At 41.8% G+C, this 17,205-nt stretch overlaps 1 protein-coding gene across 1 annotated transcript in view; it reads left to right on the top strand.

Moving 5' to 3' along the window:
• The window catches only part of grin2ab (glutamate receptor, ionotropic, N-methyl D-aspartate 2A, b), a 114,828-nt gene extending 99,036 nt beyond the window's left edge, over positions 1 to 15,792 (top strand). Inside the window, exons 14-20 of the mRNA XM_041982280.1 lie at positions 4,948 to 5,177; positions 5,860 to 6,020; positions 7,639 to 7,826; positions 8,479 to 8,717; positions 9,990 to 10,173; positions 10,533 to 11,301; positions 11,392 to 15,792. Of these exons, the coding sequence (XP_041838214.1) occupies positions 4,948 to 5,177; positions 5,860 to 6,020; positions 7,639 to 7,826; positions 8,479 to 8,717; positions 9,990 to 10,173; positions 10,533 to 11,301; positions 11,392 to 12,394 (2,774 nt within the window). The 3' untranslated portion in view covers positions 12,395 to 15,792. The remainder of the gene's footprint in view (positions 1 to 4,947; positions 5,178 to 5,859; positions 6,021 to 7,638; positions 7,827 to 8,478; positions 8,718 to 9,989; positions 10,174 to 10,532; positions 11,302 to 11,391) is intronic.
• Positions 15,793 to 17,205: the final 1,413 nt, after the last annotated feature.

Genomic DNA, 17,205 nt, shown 5'->3' with positions numbered 1-17,205 from the left:
GGACACAGAAGGAAAACTCAGACAACTGTCATTGTGAGATAATGTGGACCCAAATGCAGCTCTGAGAGGCAGGAGGCAGACCTGTGCAGGAAACAAAGGTTTTAATGAAAGAACAAATGAATTACAAAATGACACAGGGGAAAACACACAATGATATCGCCTAGTAAAAATTAAACACACACACATACACACACACACACACACACATACACAGACAGGAGGACTAATAAAGAACAGGTGAAGCGATGAACAAATCAAACCAGGTGAACTAATGAGTAGGAAGCAGAAAGCAAAATTAAAAACACAAGTGGAAAACTGCTAAATAAAGAAAGGAAAAACAGAACTAAACACGACAAGACTACAAAAACTTAAACCAAAATGGTCAGACTACAACAGCTAGTAAAAATGAATGAATAGATTTAACCATGATGGAATATGAGAAAAGATCTCTTAACAAAATTAATTTCAATAGGCTGTGTTTAGGAAATTTGTTATGTCAGTGTCATTGTCGGTTTTATTTATATTGTACATTTATACAGTCAAAGCCTAGCAACAAGGAAACATATTCACTTTTTTGCCCTTGTTAGACAATTCCTGCCCCCTACTAAGTCAGAGTGGCCTTCCCCTAAAATCATTACTTGTCTCTGTGCTGCCTGAGAGTTTAAAACCCAGGATGAGGTTCAGAACTGATGTCACAAGGCAGTGTAGCATAAAGGCCAATACTTATGAGTATTTTTTAAAAAAAAAAAAAAACTTGCTGGCTGCATGGAAAATGGAAGGGAACTTTGAATGAAAGTTGATCTTTGATTCCAACAAAATAAATACATAAAATAGGTGGTGAATATTAATAGTCCCTTAATGCCTGACCTGAGCAATAATTGGCAGAAAATTGTAATTTTCTTAATGTGAAGTTTTTCTTTTGGCTCTTTAACAAAATGTAAATAAATAAATAAATTGCATACATCACACATTTACTACTATGTGATGTGTCAAAATTATGGTAGTGCAAAAGGTATCCACCAGGGGGCAGAAGTTACGAAAAGGACAGACAAGCACAACAGAGAAAAGAATAAAGAAGTACACAGGTTGGAAGAAAACTGGAAGAAACAAGAGAGGGCAATGGGAGATTAAAGAATTTCACAGCTTTGTCTGACCAATGAAACACAGAGTTTAAATATCAGGTTTAATATTGAAAATATATGTATTTCTTAATTCTCTCATGGATGCTAATTTAGACTTTCATTAAAAAAAACATTGTGTGTATTGACCACATTTGATATATTAACAAAAATGATCTTTTATACACAGGTAATAAAATAAGATGATCAACAAAAGAAATAGCTTTAAAGCAAGGCACCTTTTAAAAGTTTTGAACCACATCTAAAAAGATATGTGGACAGGATGTATGTACAAAGCAAATATGGGTAAGAAATGTAAGAGATGTCTGACAACTGTCAATTGCCAACCAAAGAGTGTGGGCTCTAAATGCCAGCAGGAACAGATTTTTTTAGAGTTGTTTGGGGAAAGAGAGTGCTGTCTCACAGTCAAGAATCAAAGACTCCTGCCAGATTTCTGACTGGTTGTTGATTCTTAGGTGATAGGATGCATTTAGGTTTGAACTTCACCCACTTCACTTGCGGGTAAAGTGTGATGCTCAGTGTCATTGTCCCTTAAGTGAACTCAAACTCTTTTAGTGGCAGTCATGTATTCTCCTTAGGGATCGACTAATCCTCTGGTCATTTCCAACTGTGAAGTATATTGATCAATAAAATTCCAAAGCATGTTCTTTTAGGTGTGTCTTTTCTGCTGGGCCCTGTTGTCACCACAGACTCATGAATAGTTCAGACCAGTAAACTAATGGAAACGTCTGCTTTTTTTGAGGTGCTCACACGAGCTGATGATCAATGAACAAAGGTTATTTGATGAACAGCATCTGACGGCTCTTTGCCCTCCTTATTCTGAAGGAAACTGTTCTTTTCCTAATTTTTCACAGACTGCTCCTGCATTTTGACTAAATTTTTGTTTAATGAAGGGTTCAAGGGTTCTAAGAATCTTTATTATCCCGTGAGGGCAATTTGTTGTGCAACCAGCAGTGAAAACAATCAGTCACAAACACACAAATAACACAACATATTTAAAAGGACTTAAAAAAAATAATAAAAATAATTAAAAATAAATTTTAAACTCCTTGTTCAACAGGGCAATGGCTGCAGGGACAAAAGAGCATTTGTGTCTGTTAGTCCTACATCTTGGTAGGATGTACATGTGCCCTGATGGAAGCAGCAAAAATTCATGAGCCAGAGGGTGGTTTTGGTCTGCAAGGACTAAATGAGCCTTGTTTATCACTCTGGCTTGATGCAGGGCTGAAAGGTCATTCAGGGAGATCCCTGCAATTTCCCCGCATAGTCTAACAATCCCCTGCAATCTATTCTTGTTCTTCAGAGATAGGGAGTCGTACCAACAGATAAAAGAGAAAGTTAAAGTGATTTAATAAAACAAGAATAAAACATTTGCATGAAAGCCCTGTCAACATTAAAACTACGCAGCTTCTGATAAAAATACATGCACATAAAGGTCAAAGGTCAGCCTGTCATCCAGGTGGGTGCCAAGATATTTATAAGTGTTAACCAGCTCTACTGCCTGGTTCTCAATCCTGACAGGAGAGATGTTCGGAGAATTCTTCCGAAAGTCGATGCGCATTTCTTTTGTTTTGCTGATATTGATATTTAAGAAGGATGACCTGTACCAGTTGGTGAATTCTTCCACTACAGGTCCATGATCAGGGTCATCACTGCTCAGCAAGGACAATAACTGAGTCATCCACAAATTTAATAATGTTACGACCTACATGTTGGCTGTGACACTCATTTGTATATAAAACAAATAATAAAGGTGAGAGGACGCAGCCCTGTGCGGATCCAGTGGAAGAGGTGAGGGTGTCTGACAGAACACCATTAACTCTCACACGTTGTGGCCGCTCTGTTAAAAAGTCGACAAGCCAGGCTACAAGACCAGAATCGATGTTGTGGGAGTTTCTTAATCTTTCTGCTAAAACGTGCAGCTTAATACAGTTAAAGCAGATGAAAAGTCAACAAATAAAAGACGAGCGAAGGACCTGGCTCCCTCAAGATGGGTTAAAACTAAATTCAGCAGGGTGCCTACAGCATCCTCAACACCTCTGTCTGACCTATAAGCGAACTGCAGTGGGTCCACATTATTCTGGACACAGGTCAGGAGTGATTACTTAACAATTTTTTGGTACTGGAACAATGATGGAATATTTCCAGAGGGAGGGGACCTTATGAAACTGGAGGGATGTTGAAAAAATAAAACTAAATATATCTTCCAGCTGGACAGCACAGTTTTTGAGGACCCGACCTCCAACGCCATCAGGACCAGGACTTTTCCTCTCCTTAACTCCACGGAAAAGTTTAACAGTGTTGCTCCTTTCGACAACAACACTATGAGATGAGACAATGTTTCTAAAAACAGACAATGCTTCACTAAAAACACTGACATTAAAACGGTTAAAAAAAAACTATTCAGTTCACTGGAAAGCACCAGGCCAGACTTTCCATTTAGGGAGACATGACATTTCTTTGGTGGCAAATAATATGATGCCAGAGATTAATATGTCATTTTGTTGTTCATGTGGGGTATATTTACCTGTTTTGATCAGATACATTATGTAAAAATCAAATTAAATACATTTTTTTAAAAAGCACTTTTTATACATAAGGAGCACAAAGTGCTTTACATAATAAAATGCACACAAAAACAATAAATAGAAAAGAATATAAAACAGCAATTAAAAATCCACACCTACTCTCTCTCTCTCTCTCTCTCTCTCTCTCTCTCTCTCTCTCTCTCTCTCTCTCTCTCTCTCACACACACACACACACACATACCCTAAGCACACCTGCCCCCTGGATCTTCCCCAGGACCTCCTCACAGTGGGGCATGCCCAGAACACCTCACCAGGGAGGCGTCCATGAGGCATCCTGACCAGTTGCCCGAGCCACCTCATCTGGCTCCTCTCGATGTGGAGGAGCAGCAACTCCACTCTGAGCCCCTCCCAGATCACCGTGCTTTTCCCCCTATCTGTAAGGGAGAGCCCAGTGACTCTGCAGAGAAAACTCATTTCAGCCGCTTGTATTCGCAATCTCGTTCTTTCGTTCACTACCCACAGCTCGTAACCATAGGTGAGGGTAGGAACATAGATTGACCGGTAAATCAAGAGCTTTGCCTTTTGGCTCATCTCCTTCTTCACGACAGACCGATGCAGAGTCCGCATCACTGCAGATGCTGCACCGATCCGCCTGTCGTTCTCGCGCTCCATCCTCCCTCACTCATAACAAGACCCCGATAACAAATAAGAACTGCAAGTATGAAAGTTTAACTAAAAGAGCTCATAAAAACAATGTGCCTTAGTAAAACAAAGTCATAAAAATAGAATTGAGAAAGTTACAAAAACAGGCAGTTTTCAAATAAATAAGTACAATAATGAATAAAATAAAATAAAAATAATAATAAAAAAAAAAACAATAAAATGAAGTAGCCTAAAAAAAGATAAGAAAACAATTCAGTTAAAAGCTTAATAAAAAAAGGTAGGTCTTGAGACTCTTTTTAAAAGCACCAACAGTCTCTGCAGCCCTGAAGTTCCCTGGAAAACCATTCCATAGACAAGGGCCGTAGTGGTGGAAAGAGGCCTTGCCATAGGTTTTAGTCCAGACTTTAGGAACGCACGCTGTGATCAGTATGGGATGTACACATTTTTATGCAGTCTGTAAGGAGAAATTAGAGGTGGAATTTATATTGCACTGCAAAAATCAGCCAAATGCCATGATGAAAATATGAGTTAAAGGTTTCAAACTCCTCTACCTTCCTAATCTGTTTAATTTTTTTCCTTTTTTTACTGCTTCCACTGCTCCTCTGCTCCTCACTCAGACCCACATGGTCCATCATTTACCATTGGTAAGGCCATATGGTTGCTGTGGGGTCTAGTGTTCAACAACTCTGTGCCCGTGCAGAACCCGAAGGGCACCACTAGTAAATTCATTGTGTCCGTTTGGGCCTTCTTTGCTGTAATCTTCTTGGCTTCCTACACTGCCAACCTGGCTGCCTTCATGATCCAGGAAGAGTTTGTGGACCAAGTCACTGGACTGTCTGACAAGAAGGTAGGATTACACGTATATGAACACACACACATTCAGACAGAAAACTAAATGCATTCACAGCCAGGGTTGCTCTTGTAATGAATGCCAGGCCTGCGGCCAGACAAGACTCTCTGGGGAGCGCCCTTGGGCTTCACAGCCCAAATCCACTGGCCGTAGCTGTCACCTCAGTAACACTGCCAGCGCAGCAGACCTAGCGACGCACACACATCCACGTGCACACATTCACACAGCCCGCATAGATCAAAGGCGTGTGTGTTTGTATTTAGATATGTGTGTATTATGTGTGTAGCTTGCAGAGCCTGGCAATGTCAGCAGAACCCCGGCCAGTCTTACACTACACTGGACACACAATGATGATGACTGATGAGTCCACTCCACTGTCTCTCCCTTTTCCTCTCTCTTCTGTCTCTTCTCATCACTATTCCCTCATCCTGATTTTTCTATGTGTTCCTTCTTTACTTTCACGTTTTTGTCCCTGCTCCTACATTCCCCTTTTTTTTCTTCTTTTTCTCTTGCTGCTTTCTCAAAATACTGTCTATTTCTTCTGTTGAGGGTTTTTTTTTTTTTTTTAACTTTCTTCTTTTTGTTTCAACTTTTTTTTTCTTTCCTCCTGTCACATGTTGTTACTTGCCTCTTTAAACAATTGGCATCTCTGTTGCATTCATTATTTTTCTCCCTGCAGTTCCAGAGCCCATACTCCTATTCCCCTCCATTTCGTTTCGGGACTGTTCCCAATGGCAGCACTGAGCGCAACATCAGGAAGAACTATCCAGATATGCATCAGTACATGACTAAATACCACCAGACTGGCGTCCAGGATGCACTGGTCAGCCTCAAGACAGGGTAATGTAAACTTGTCAAGCCAACTCAAATCAAATCAGGATTTATTATATCTAAAGGGGTAATTCTGTTTGCAAACAGCACATATGCTTAAGAACATGTGAAAACAAACAAAGTAAGACGTTGCATCACACGTCTTACCCCACGGGGCTTAGCATTAGCTTGTACTAAAATGCTGCAGTAGCTGAGCTGAGTGTTTTTGCTGCTGACAGCAAAATGCACACACTGTTTGCAAGTGCTCATTATCAAGTCTTGTTGCTGCTGGAAAGAGGAAGCTGCCAAAACAGGGAGAATGTAATTTGCTCTTAAGTTTGCTACCTTTCATGCTTCCTCCTGAACCCACACAAGTAGACGAATGGTTGCAGTGCATTTTTTTGTTCAGCTTTTGATCTTCATGATGCTTTCTCCAAATGCAATTTAACTTTTTTTTTTTCATTTTATGTCACTACATTAATTAATTTAGTGTTACAGTATAGCTAATGTATAAGGTTTGTTTCCAAGATCTCATGTATTAGGCTCGTTTATGCAACACCAGAATCATCAATATTTAACTACCTTCATAAACAAAAATTATTGTTCTGACAAAAGAAAATTTAACCACTTTTTTGACAAAGGATAAACAATTGAAATGCTTTCTGAAATTAATTGATAATTTCACTGTTTCAACACCAGATAAAAAATCTATTCGTTAAGTATATGCCCTTTGGTGTGTTTTACATTCATGCATACATATCTAACACGGAGGGCCACAGGATATATTCATTCGATAATGAAGTTTTTAAAAAATGTCAGTCCACTTCAAAGAGTACAAGATTAGAGCAGTTTTTACATTTTGTAATAAGTTAACCCGTACTTCACATTTCATTTCAAATATGTCATGCCAACAGTGGAGGACTTCCATTTCAGATACAAATTGCCATCCCCAGAGAAAGTGCTGGCAGCTCGTCATGACAAAATAATGACCAAACCTGCAATAAACAGAAAGTACAGCTACATGTAAACAAGGGCGCCGTATCTTGACAAGCACTCACATTGGAACGAAGTCTTAGTCCGTATCCATTTTCATATTTGTTCAAAGGGAACCTGAGCAAAGTAAAACAGCCAAACTGTCTAGGTGTAGATGTATATAACACTATTACTGTTATTATTTACAGTTACAGTGAGCTCGTTAGAGCTGTATCCTTAAAATTGGCCCAGTTTCACATAATTTCATTGTACAATCACTAAAAGAGTACTATAATTACAATACACATTATTGTTTTTTTCAGTATGGAATAAAATTAATTCATTAAGGAAGATTGCGTATTTTAGATATCGATAAGAAATGTAAATTCGTGGGATCGTAGAAATATGTTGTATGTATTTGGAGTGACTAGCAATCTTGTTACACTACTATGTGTAATTACAATAAAGGCTTTGAATTGAACTGAATTGAACTGAATTGAAAAATGTGGTTCAAAAAAAGTAATAATTTATCCATTTTTGTACATTACTTTTTTTACTATTGCATTGCTGAAGTATCCAATCCTATGTGTGTGTAAAAAGATGTCCCCATAGGAAAAAACTAGGAGGTTAGGCCTTGGTCTTTGTATTAAACTTGAACTGCATCCTTTCCTTACAGAAAGCTGGATGCTTTTATCTATGATGCTGCAGTCTTGAACTACATGGCAGGCAGAGATGATGGCTGTAAGCTGGTGACCATCGGCAGTGGTTACATCTTTGCCACCACAGGTTATGGTATTGCCCTACAGAAAGGATCCTACTGGAAACGCCATGTTGATCTGGCCATACTGAGCATCATTGGAGATGGTAAGGCATTCCGACAAATCTACAAGCTGTAACATCTCGGTCATTAAAATTTTCAGGTTGTACGTTATTGCCTTTAGTCTTAAAAATCATGCACAGCTTTCTCCTGTTTGTCCCCCTCCCCCATTAGAAATCTATCAGTTTATCAAGTCTTAACACACCATTTCATCATCATTACTTTGTGTGGGTTAGTGCATGTGTGTGTATGTGTGTGCCCACTATGTCCTGTTATGTTTACTCCTCCAGATTGTTCTGAATAATAAACTGTGAGATGGTGCGAATGGAAGAACGAGAATGAGCGAGGCAGAAATCAAACTGCTGAAACCACTTAAGTGCTTTGCTTCACGCCCGATCCGACCTTTTTATTCAGGGCAGACACCCTCATGCCCAAACACACTGATAATAATGCATTCTACCTTTCCTTATCACTCTATCACTATCAATTCCCCACCCTGCTCGTACAACTGCTTTTTTCACACCACCTCCTGTTTCTTTTCCATTACAATCTATTTACCACTCCACCTTCCTTCTCCCCTCGTAATAATACAGCCTCTTTCCCATCACCTCTTTTTTTCCTCCCTCTGTAATTTAGTTCCTTTTCCTCAATCCTCACACATTTTTCTCAGCTCTTAAACTTTGTCTACCTTTCCAACAGGTGAAATGGAGGAGCTGGAGGCACAGTGGCTGACTGGGATCTGCCACAATGAAAAAAATGAGGTGATGTCCAGCCAGCTTGATGTTGACAACATGGCAGGGGTCTTTTACATGCTGGCAACAGCCATGGGCCTCTCCATCCTCACCTTCATCTCTGAGCACCTATTCTACTGGAGACTGAGATACTGCTTCACTGGTGTCTGCTCCGGAAGGCCAGGACTGCTGTTCACAATCAGCAGGGTAAGAATGAGAACATATTTAATAGCCTATTTTCAATGCTTAGTCTTAATTTTCACAGCATCAAGCAGGTACGGTTTGTACTTTATTCACTGATCAAATGCCACATGAAGCAAATGCTTTAAAGCACTGATTCATAGTAGGGATGCTATTCTGCCTGAATTTTACAGCTACATTATTATTGTTTCAAAAAGCATTAACCATGATAATATCATCACAACATTGATAGAAACGGGGAAATAAAAATGTTTTGCCTGAACATAAAAGTGTAGAAGGGACTTTTTGTTGTGGAAGTGTATGAAATGTGCCCAAAACTTGTGTGATTGTTTCTGTAATCAACAGCATTATTATATGTGTGAACATTGGTAATTCATATGTCTGAAACAGACACCACTGTCTTTGTTAATACACAGAAAGAATCAGTGTGTGCATGTGTGTAATAAAAGAGTAAAGAGCGAGATGGTGTGATTATAGGATCCAGCTGAGCCAGAAATGAACTTACTGCTGTGCATGTGGACTGCGGGATAGAGAAATCAAACTGATAAGAGGATGAGAACGTGGATACACAATTACAGAAATATACACACGGCTCTGTTTGTTTCTGCTCACACACACACTAACAAGTGAGCTTCACAAAGTTAAAAATGGTCATAAACAGATGGGCACTCAGATATACACATTAATCTAAATATATATCCAACACATAAATGGACGCACCCAGACAGACCAGTTTTTTGTCGTTGTTATTGTTTTTTATAATTCATATGTCATGTTGGGCAGGGCTTTTATTCCAGACTAGCAGCATCTCACACATTAAATGATTTACAAAGAAATAGTGTGACAGGTTTCTGTGTGTGTGTGTCTGTCTGTGAGCCCATGCAGTTAGAGCAAAGATGCTGGAGGTTAAGTGGCTGTAAGAGGAACATCTCCTTGCACTCAAAGGCCCCCTTCAGTGACATCATCACCTAAATTTAATTTTCTAGACTCCTCTGAAAGCAATTCATCTAAAGAAGTGCAAATTATCTCTTCTAGCCACATTACAAAACAAAATGAGGTTAAAGTTTGCAGTAAATGCACTTGAGAAAGCACACGGAGGTCTCAACACATTTACCTCACAAGGAAATTAGTCTCGTGCATGTCTGAACTTTTGGATGAAGTCACTGGGTTGCGAATTACACTTACTCCTCTATTATCTCTCTATCTGTCCTGTCCCTTCCCTTCATTTCCTTTCCTATTTTTTTATCTCCTTAATTTCCTCTCCTCTTCTCCTCTCAGGGTATATGGAGTTGTATCCATGGGGTTCACATAGATATGAAGAAGAAGGCACCTGAACTGGACTTTAGTCCTCAAGCTAACATGCTGCACTTGCTCAAATCTGCCAAATCCATTGCTTTGTCTTCTCCTAAGCGCAATACTGTCCTCTTGCAGCCTGGCATCCTCGACATGATGTCGGGGAAAGGTATTGTAATGTTTTATACATAGTACAAGATACACTCTACATTTAAGTAGAATTTACATGAAAATGATTATGCTCTACCAGCCCAGATTAGGTATACAAGCCACTTAACATTATATTGTTCACATTTACTTAACTTTTCTTTGAATTTACAAAGGTGATGCTGGTCTCTTTGTAGTGGTTACTAGACTGTAATCAGACTGACTGTCATGTACAAGCACAGCTCATAATTAGACAAGTATTATATGGCACACACAGTGCTCCAAGGCAATAGATAATGTATCAGCTAACAGGTTAAGCATCCATTCAAACATCCATCTATTATATCTGTTGTCTGAGGAGCATCTTTTCTCGTCTCCTAGGTAACTCACTCCATAGTCTGCCTCAGAAGGGTCCTGGTCTCTATAGCAACGCTGCAGGTGCACAGAGTTTCCTGTCATTGTCTGGGCGACACAAAAACCTCCTTAACAACGCTGCCCCATTTCCAGGGCAACCGAAAGCCCCAGCTCACCAGACTAGCCCCAACAAACCCCAGTTGTCAATCACCAATGACAACGGCAAGGCCCGCCTACCAGGGCCTGCCTGTGCTGCATCAAAGCCGCGAGCCCTGTGGAAGAAAAGCGTGGAGACACTGAAGACTCAGCCAACTGTTGTGTCGCCAGTTCCAAGTCCTGTCCCAGCATCGGGGAGTGGACCTCCAACAATGAAGAGCCAGCGATACTTGCCCGAAGAGCCGCAACACTCTGATATATCAGAGGGTTCCAGTCGGCCGCCATCGCACAAAGATTCTGACTCCATGGCCGCAAGGGGTGGATTTAAGCCAATTAATCAGCTGAGAAAAAGAGGTGGAGGTGGTGGAGGTGGAGGATCCAAGATCTACTCCATTGACTCTGACCAGGCCAGCCTCCAATCTGCTCCTCTATACCAGAGAGACAGCCAAGGGGGAGGTGATGACCACAGTTACCCCCCAGATCAATTTCCGCCTGACAGTACATACTCACACACACACTCCCACCAGTCAGATGCACCCATTTTGCAGCTGAGTGCCAGCCTCCTACACCACAGTCACAGTGCTGAGGCTGACCTACACTCCCTGAAGGACAAGAAATACAGCACCTACACACACAGCAGGTAAAGTATCTAGTGTGAGGCACATAAATCACCATTCAAGTCCTCTGTTGTATCTTTGTGTATAATCAGTGTAATCCTCTCTCTGAACAGTGTGAAAGACAAATCTGGAGGTTCATTCGATGCTCCAGGTACAGTTTCGGGGACACAAAGTGCCAGGCCCGGCCACTGTCGTACATGTCTGACCAAGCTTAGCGGTTACTCCGGCCTCTACACTGTTCGCTCACCACAAGCTCGCTGTGACGCCTGCGCACACCTGGGAAACCTGTACGACATCAGCGAAGACCACTTGCACTCACACTACTCCCACACACACACTCACCCACACAGTGGGGACATGTTTACACACTATCTTCCCCAGAGCGAGCTGGGCCTCGTGGGTGAAGGGGACGGGCTTGTCAGCCACTTTGAGCCCACACCTTCCTCTCCGTCTCCTCTTCCCACCTCCTCGTCTGCCCAGCACCTCCAGCTGAGTCGTCAGCACTCCTACGAGAACATGCTTCCGGACGGTATTCCTGAACGACAAACACAGCCTCACTCTCACCTGCGGGGCCTGAGCCTGCCTGACAGAGATCGGGAGAGGGAGCTGTCCTTGGATGAGGGGGCCTATGCCAATGTTCTCACAATGCGCTCTGATCGTCCGTTCAGCAGCCGCAGCCCCCCCTCTCCATCCCCCTCCCACCACCACAGTCTGGACGCTCCAATGCCTCTGCCAAGGCGCTCAAAGAGTCTCTTGCCTGATCGTCCCTCACACAACCCTTTCCTCCAGTCAGCCCCTGGCACAGCCCAACGAGATCCCGCCTCCCAGGCTGCTACACGCATGCCACAGAGAAGTTCCACCCACGAGCTCTATAAGCAGCGAATGCCGCTGACGCTTACCCTCGGTAACCATGGAAGCCATCACATCAACCAGCATGGCAGCCATGTTGACCAACAGGTGTTCTACCCTCAGCAGGAGCCTCCTGTGGTGGCCTACATGGTTCCCCCTGCTGCCTCTCAACCAATGAGCTATGTGACAGCACCGCGAGCCTCAAGCGCAGGCGGCAACCGGCCCCGGCTGTACCGCCGTATGCCCAGCATTGAGTCTGATGTCTGAGAGTCACAAATAACACACCTAACCATCACTGAAACACACTAACACACAAGCATGCAAGAAGGAAGTGTGTGTGTGTGTGTGATCGGACCAGGCAGCTCTGATTCTAAGCACAGATACAGGAACACACACACAGACACACACACAGGTGAAAGATGGAAAGGTTTGCCCTAGACTAAAGGGTTACCAGTGATACAGAGTAAATAAATTATTGTGTCTTTATTACAATTGCTATTGGGCAGGGATGGGGCCACAGGGACACCTGGAGGCACAGTTCAAGATGAGCAGTGTGTGTGAGTGTCAGTGTGTGTACTAGCCTCAAGCTGTGGGCAACGAGGCACAAACTGACAATAAGTCTTACAAGACAGATGGAAATCCTGGTGGAATAAGAGGGACGCTGTACACGGAGTCTAACACTAACAGTGGGGTCTGACGGAGGACATGATGGAGTGTTTGGAAAACGAGCCAACCTGTCCCGCCCCTCACCAGCTTCTTGGAGATTAAAGGGGTCACTGAGAATCCCTTTTTCTGAGATTACACACGACACACACATACACAAATTTCACCTGAACACCTCCCATGTTCTCTCCAGGACTCCTCCTGTTGCACTATGATTTCTACAGTCAACCCGTGTGTTGTTTGAGGCTCCAAACTGCACTGCCAGCATGGCTTAAAGAGTAGTAAACTACACTGAAGTAATCCTTGACTTGAATGGAAATTACTATCTATGTAAAAGTCTAGGGAGGCAGGCTGCTGGTCAGAAAACAGGTCTGAGGAACGTATCAGCTCCCGCCTGCAGATGTACAAACACTTGAACACACACATGCACACACACACACACATGCTGTGTCTGTTTTTATGGGAAAGTAAAAAAAAAAAAATACAGACTGTTTGTTATTGTTGATGTCAGATAATTGAACATTCCACAAAGTGGACCAAGTGGCCACCAGTTAAAGCCTCTCAGGATGAGAGTGTGTGTTCTAGTGTTTCTAGATCTAGAGACATACAATTCAGCATCCTTGCTTCCTCTCATAGCTAGCCTTCAGGTCTTACTGCATGCTTCCTACTGCCCTGTGTTACAGTTAAACTCCTATACAGGGTCATATATGCACTCACACTCGCACACAACCACATTACATACACGAATGACACACACATATGCACATAAGCAGTAGTCTAGGATAGTAGAATAGGGTGGGTGCGTATGTCAAGGCTATGAGATAGCATCTCTTTGTGCACTTTGTAGATTTTATACCCTGCCACCTACAAAGACGTTTGACCAAAAACACTTTTATATGGAAAAATATGAATATTCTCAATCATTCGCTGGATAGATGTTTTCTTTTACTCTTATTTCTCTTTGACGTTGGGTTTTAGGGCACCATGAAGGGCACAGCTCTGTCTTTCCATTGTGAGGTCAGAAGTTTTACAGTGTTAGATAATGGGCGCAGCATCATACATGCAGTATACATGATACCAACTCTTCATCTTTCTCTTTTCTTTTTCCTTTTTCCCCTTATCAGATTGTTTATTTTCTTTCAATTACTTCTTTTTCAATACTTCCCTCTGTAGAGTAGATAAAGTATGAACAGAAAAAGTTCAGTCGTGGTGTTTAAAAATTCAAGATGTTGCTGGAAATCACTTAATGTCAGTAGTTGTGAAAACTCATCTGATTCAGCACTGGCTCTCGTAGGATACAGTGTAATTTTCTACTAACTTTCTTGTAAAACAAAATGACTCGAGGCCAGTTTTAATGTCTCCATTGTGAATTTGTAGGCTGAGTGCATGGCTGTTGCAGATTTACTCACCAGATTATTACTCCTGAACGAGCGTCAAAGTAGCTTGTACCTGTGGAGCTGCAATTTAGTCAAAAGAGGCACGTGGCAACACAGATTTTGCAAAGTGACTGGTTACAGAGGCAGCACACGAACATCTGCACACACTCGACAAGCTGGCAATGTGTGTATGAGTGTTCTAGAAATCCATAATCTACTGAGTAAGGGCATTGATTTTTGAGCACAAGGATTTTGATGGAAACAGGACTTGATATCCCATTAGCTGAGTGTCTGTCTCTATTCTCTATTTCTCTCTTTCTCTTACATACGAACACACGCACACAGATTCATACATTGGTTGCAAAGAATGCAAGATGGTCTGAAAAAAACGCACCTTTGAATGGTTAGCGCTGCCCCTCTTCTGGTAATCCTTACAGGTTTGTTGTGTGAGTTATATGCACAATATCAGGTTGCAATATTATACTTCTGTACAGAGAAATATTTGTTTTAAATGTTAGAAACTGATTTAATTTGTTTGATTTGAATGGTATTAAGTATTGAACTCATTTCAATTACAATGTGGCTTTTTCTTCTGCTTCTAGGGAAAAAAAACAGGCATGTTTTAGATTCTTCTGTGATTTTATTTTCACCCCTCTGGTGTGTTGTTGGTTGGGACATAACTGTACAGTTGCCACTACTAGGTTAACAGACTAGTTAACTATGTGGGTCAGCTAGCCAGTTAAGTAACTACACATAGCTGGGTCTCTTATCTGAATCACACTCAATGAATAATGATGGTTAAAGCATAAACCCCATCCCACTCACAGTGTTTTCCTCCACTACAAGTCCGTGCTGTTTTATCTTTGAGTGTTTGTGTGTGTTTGGCGTGAGTGTGTGTTTTACACTGTGCAAGCATTTATATAAAACAGAGAATATGTGTATTTAGAGGTTGCTTGTGGTGTGTGAGCGTGCGTGTGTGCTTTTCGGTACTCTCTTTCCTTCGTCCTACACGTAACATTTGACCTGGCTCTTACTCATAGAATACAATTGCAGTCGCACACACTCTTACACACAAACGTGTACACACACGTCTGTACTGTTGTGGTTCAGAGAGCATGAAGAATGGGTTTTGTACGTCCACCATTGCAGATATTTTGACACCAACTTATTTTCTTTTTTGTTTTTTAAATTGCATGATATGCTTGTGTTTCTGGTGATACCTATTTTGCGGCAACACCTAAGTTCTCCCTGAGTTGGACCCTCTGGGCTACATGACCAACACAAACTCCGTCTGTCTCGACTGTTCCAGCACAATTACTCCTAGTCATAATCCCACACTTAGCAACTCCTGGCCCTGGGATGTGAGCAGTATGACACCCAGCTTTTTCCCACACAACGCCATCCACTAGGCCCAGCATAGACCTCGCCTTGGCCCACCTGTTCAAACATACACACATTACTGGGTAGAAGGAGGGTGTTGGTATGTAGTCCTGTGGGTCTCGCTGCTGTTTATCTCACTTGTGTATAAGTTCAGGGGTTTCTAAGCTACTAGTTGTGATGTAAATACTACCTTGCCACTCAGTACCTCTGTACAATCTGTAAATAAGTAAAGGTTACATTTTTCTACTTGTCTGACTCGTTTTGTTTAATCTATCTATCTATCTATCTATCTATCTATCTATCTATCTATCTATCTATCTATCTATCTATCTATCTATCTATCTATCTATCTATCTATCTATCTATCTATCTATCTATCTATCTGTTTGTCTGGGAATTCTAACAACACAAAGTATGCTAGAGAAGCATGAACAAACCCGGCAACCTAAAAAAGTTTTTATTGCTGATCTTTGAGGACACTTGTGCCGCCTTATTATAAAACGTCTGTCTGTGTGCAACCAATGGCTCTCCTTCCATCTCTGCAATTTTGAAATTACTTAGAGAAAAGAGCTTTTTGGGATTCTGCTGCAGAGGGCTCTCTCTGCACCACTCTCCGTAGGCTTTCACAATGCTCCCTGAGCGTGTACGTGCAATATGTGTATATATACGTGTGTGTTTAGATCAGTGTCCTGGTAAAAAAGCTTTATTTTTATATTTTTGTCTCCCTCAGGAGACGGACGCTCTAATCTGGGCTGAAGTGGGACAGGAGAAGTGAGCAGAGAAGAGCTCATAGATACACACACTCACACTCTTACGTATGCTGCAAATCAGCACACACTGAGGCTGGAGGATCTGTCACAAGCCATAGACCAGCTGCAGCCAGGAGCGACAGAGGCGAGAAGACAACAAAGACACGAAGCGTCCTGCTGCACTTTTTTCTATCATTATTTAAAACAGCTTGCGCAGAAAATATCCCAAAACATACCACAGAGTGTCTGCATAGGCCCGTACAAGAGTGTGATTATTTCCATAAGTGTGTGTGTTGCTTCCTTGGAGAGTGGGTGTGAGGACTACAGCAGCCTAATTCTTCCTGACGTGATCCATCTGCTCATATCTAATGGACAGAGTAACAACACATACTCAGACACAAGCTCCTACCTCTTATTTAATTAATAGAATTGAGCCGCCCCACATGTCAGGCTGTAATGCAATTACTGTTACACATAGGAGTAGAATGCATGTACCCCCCCAGTAACATACAACTCATAACATACACATATATACACGTTCATGTTCCCTCAGATACACAAACATAATCCCAAGGCTACACACACACAAACACTTGCACATCAGATCGGGCATTCTACCACATATAGCCATACTCTAGGGGTGTGAGATGAAGCAGATAAATGAAGATAATTAATTTCCTGGATTAAGAACGTCTCCATCTGAGCAACCCTGCGGCTGGAGAGGAGTCAGAAGCAAAACAAGTCAGAGAGAAGTGGATGATGGAGGACGAAGAGGGTGATAGCACTGACTTTGACAGGCCTGCTGTAGGCTCTTCCCAAGTCTCCAAGCATCCTCATTAACCAGCAGCCTGCCTACACACTTAACACGTGTGTTTTTTGTGTTTGTTTGCGTGTACTCTTGTATTCTTAA

Source organism: Melanotaenia boesemani, chromosome 4 (assembly GCF_017639745.1).
Source record: "Melanotaenia boesemani isolate fMelBoe1 chromosome 4, fMelBoe1.pri, whole genome shotgun sequence".
Lineage (NCBI taxonomy): Eukaryota > Metazoa > Chordata > Actinopteri > Atheriniformes > Melanotaeniidae > Melanotaenia > Melanotaenia boesemani.
The sequence above is the reverse complement of the archived record's forward strand: the minus strand, read 5'-3'. Positions and strand labels throughout refer to the sequence as shown.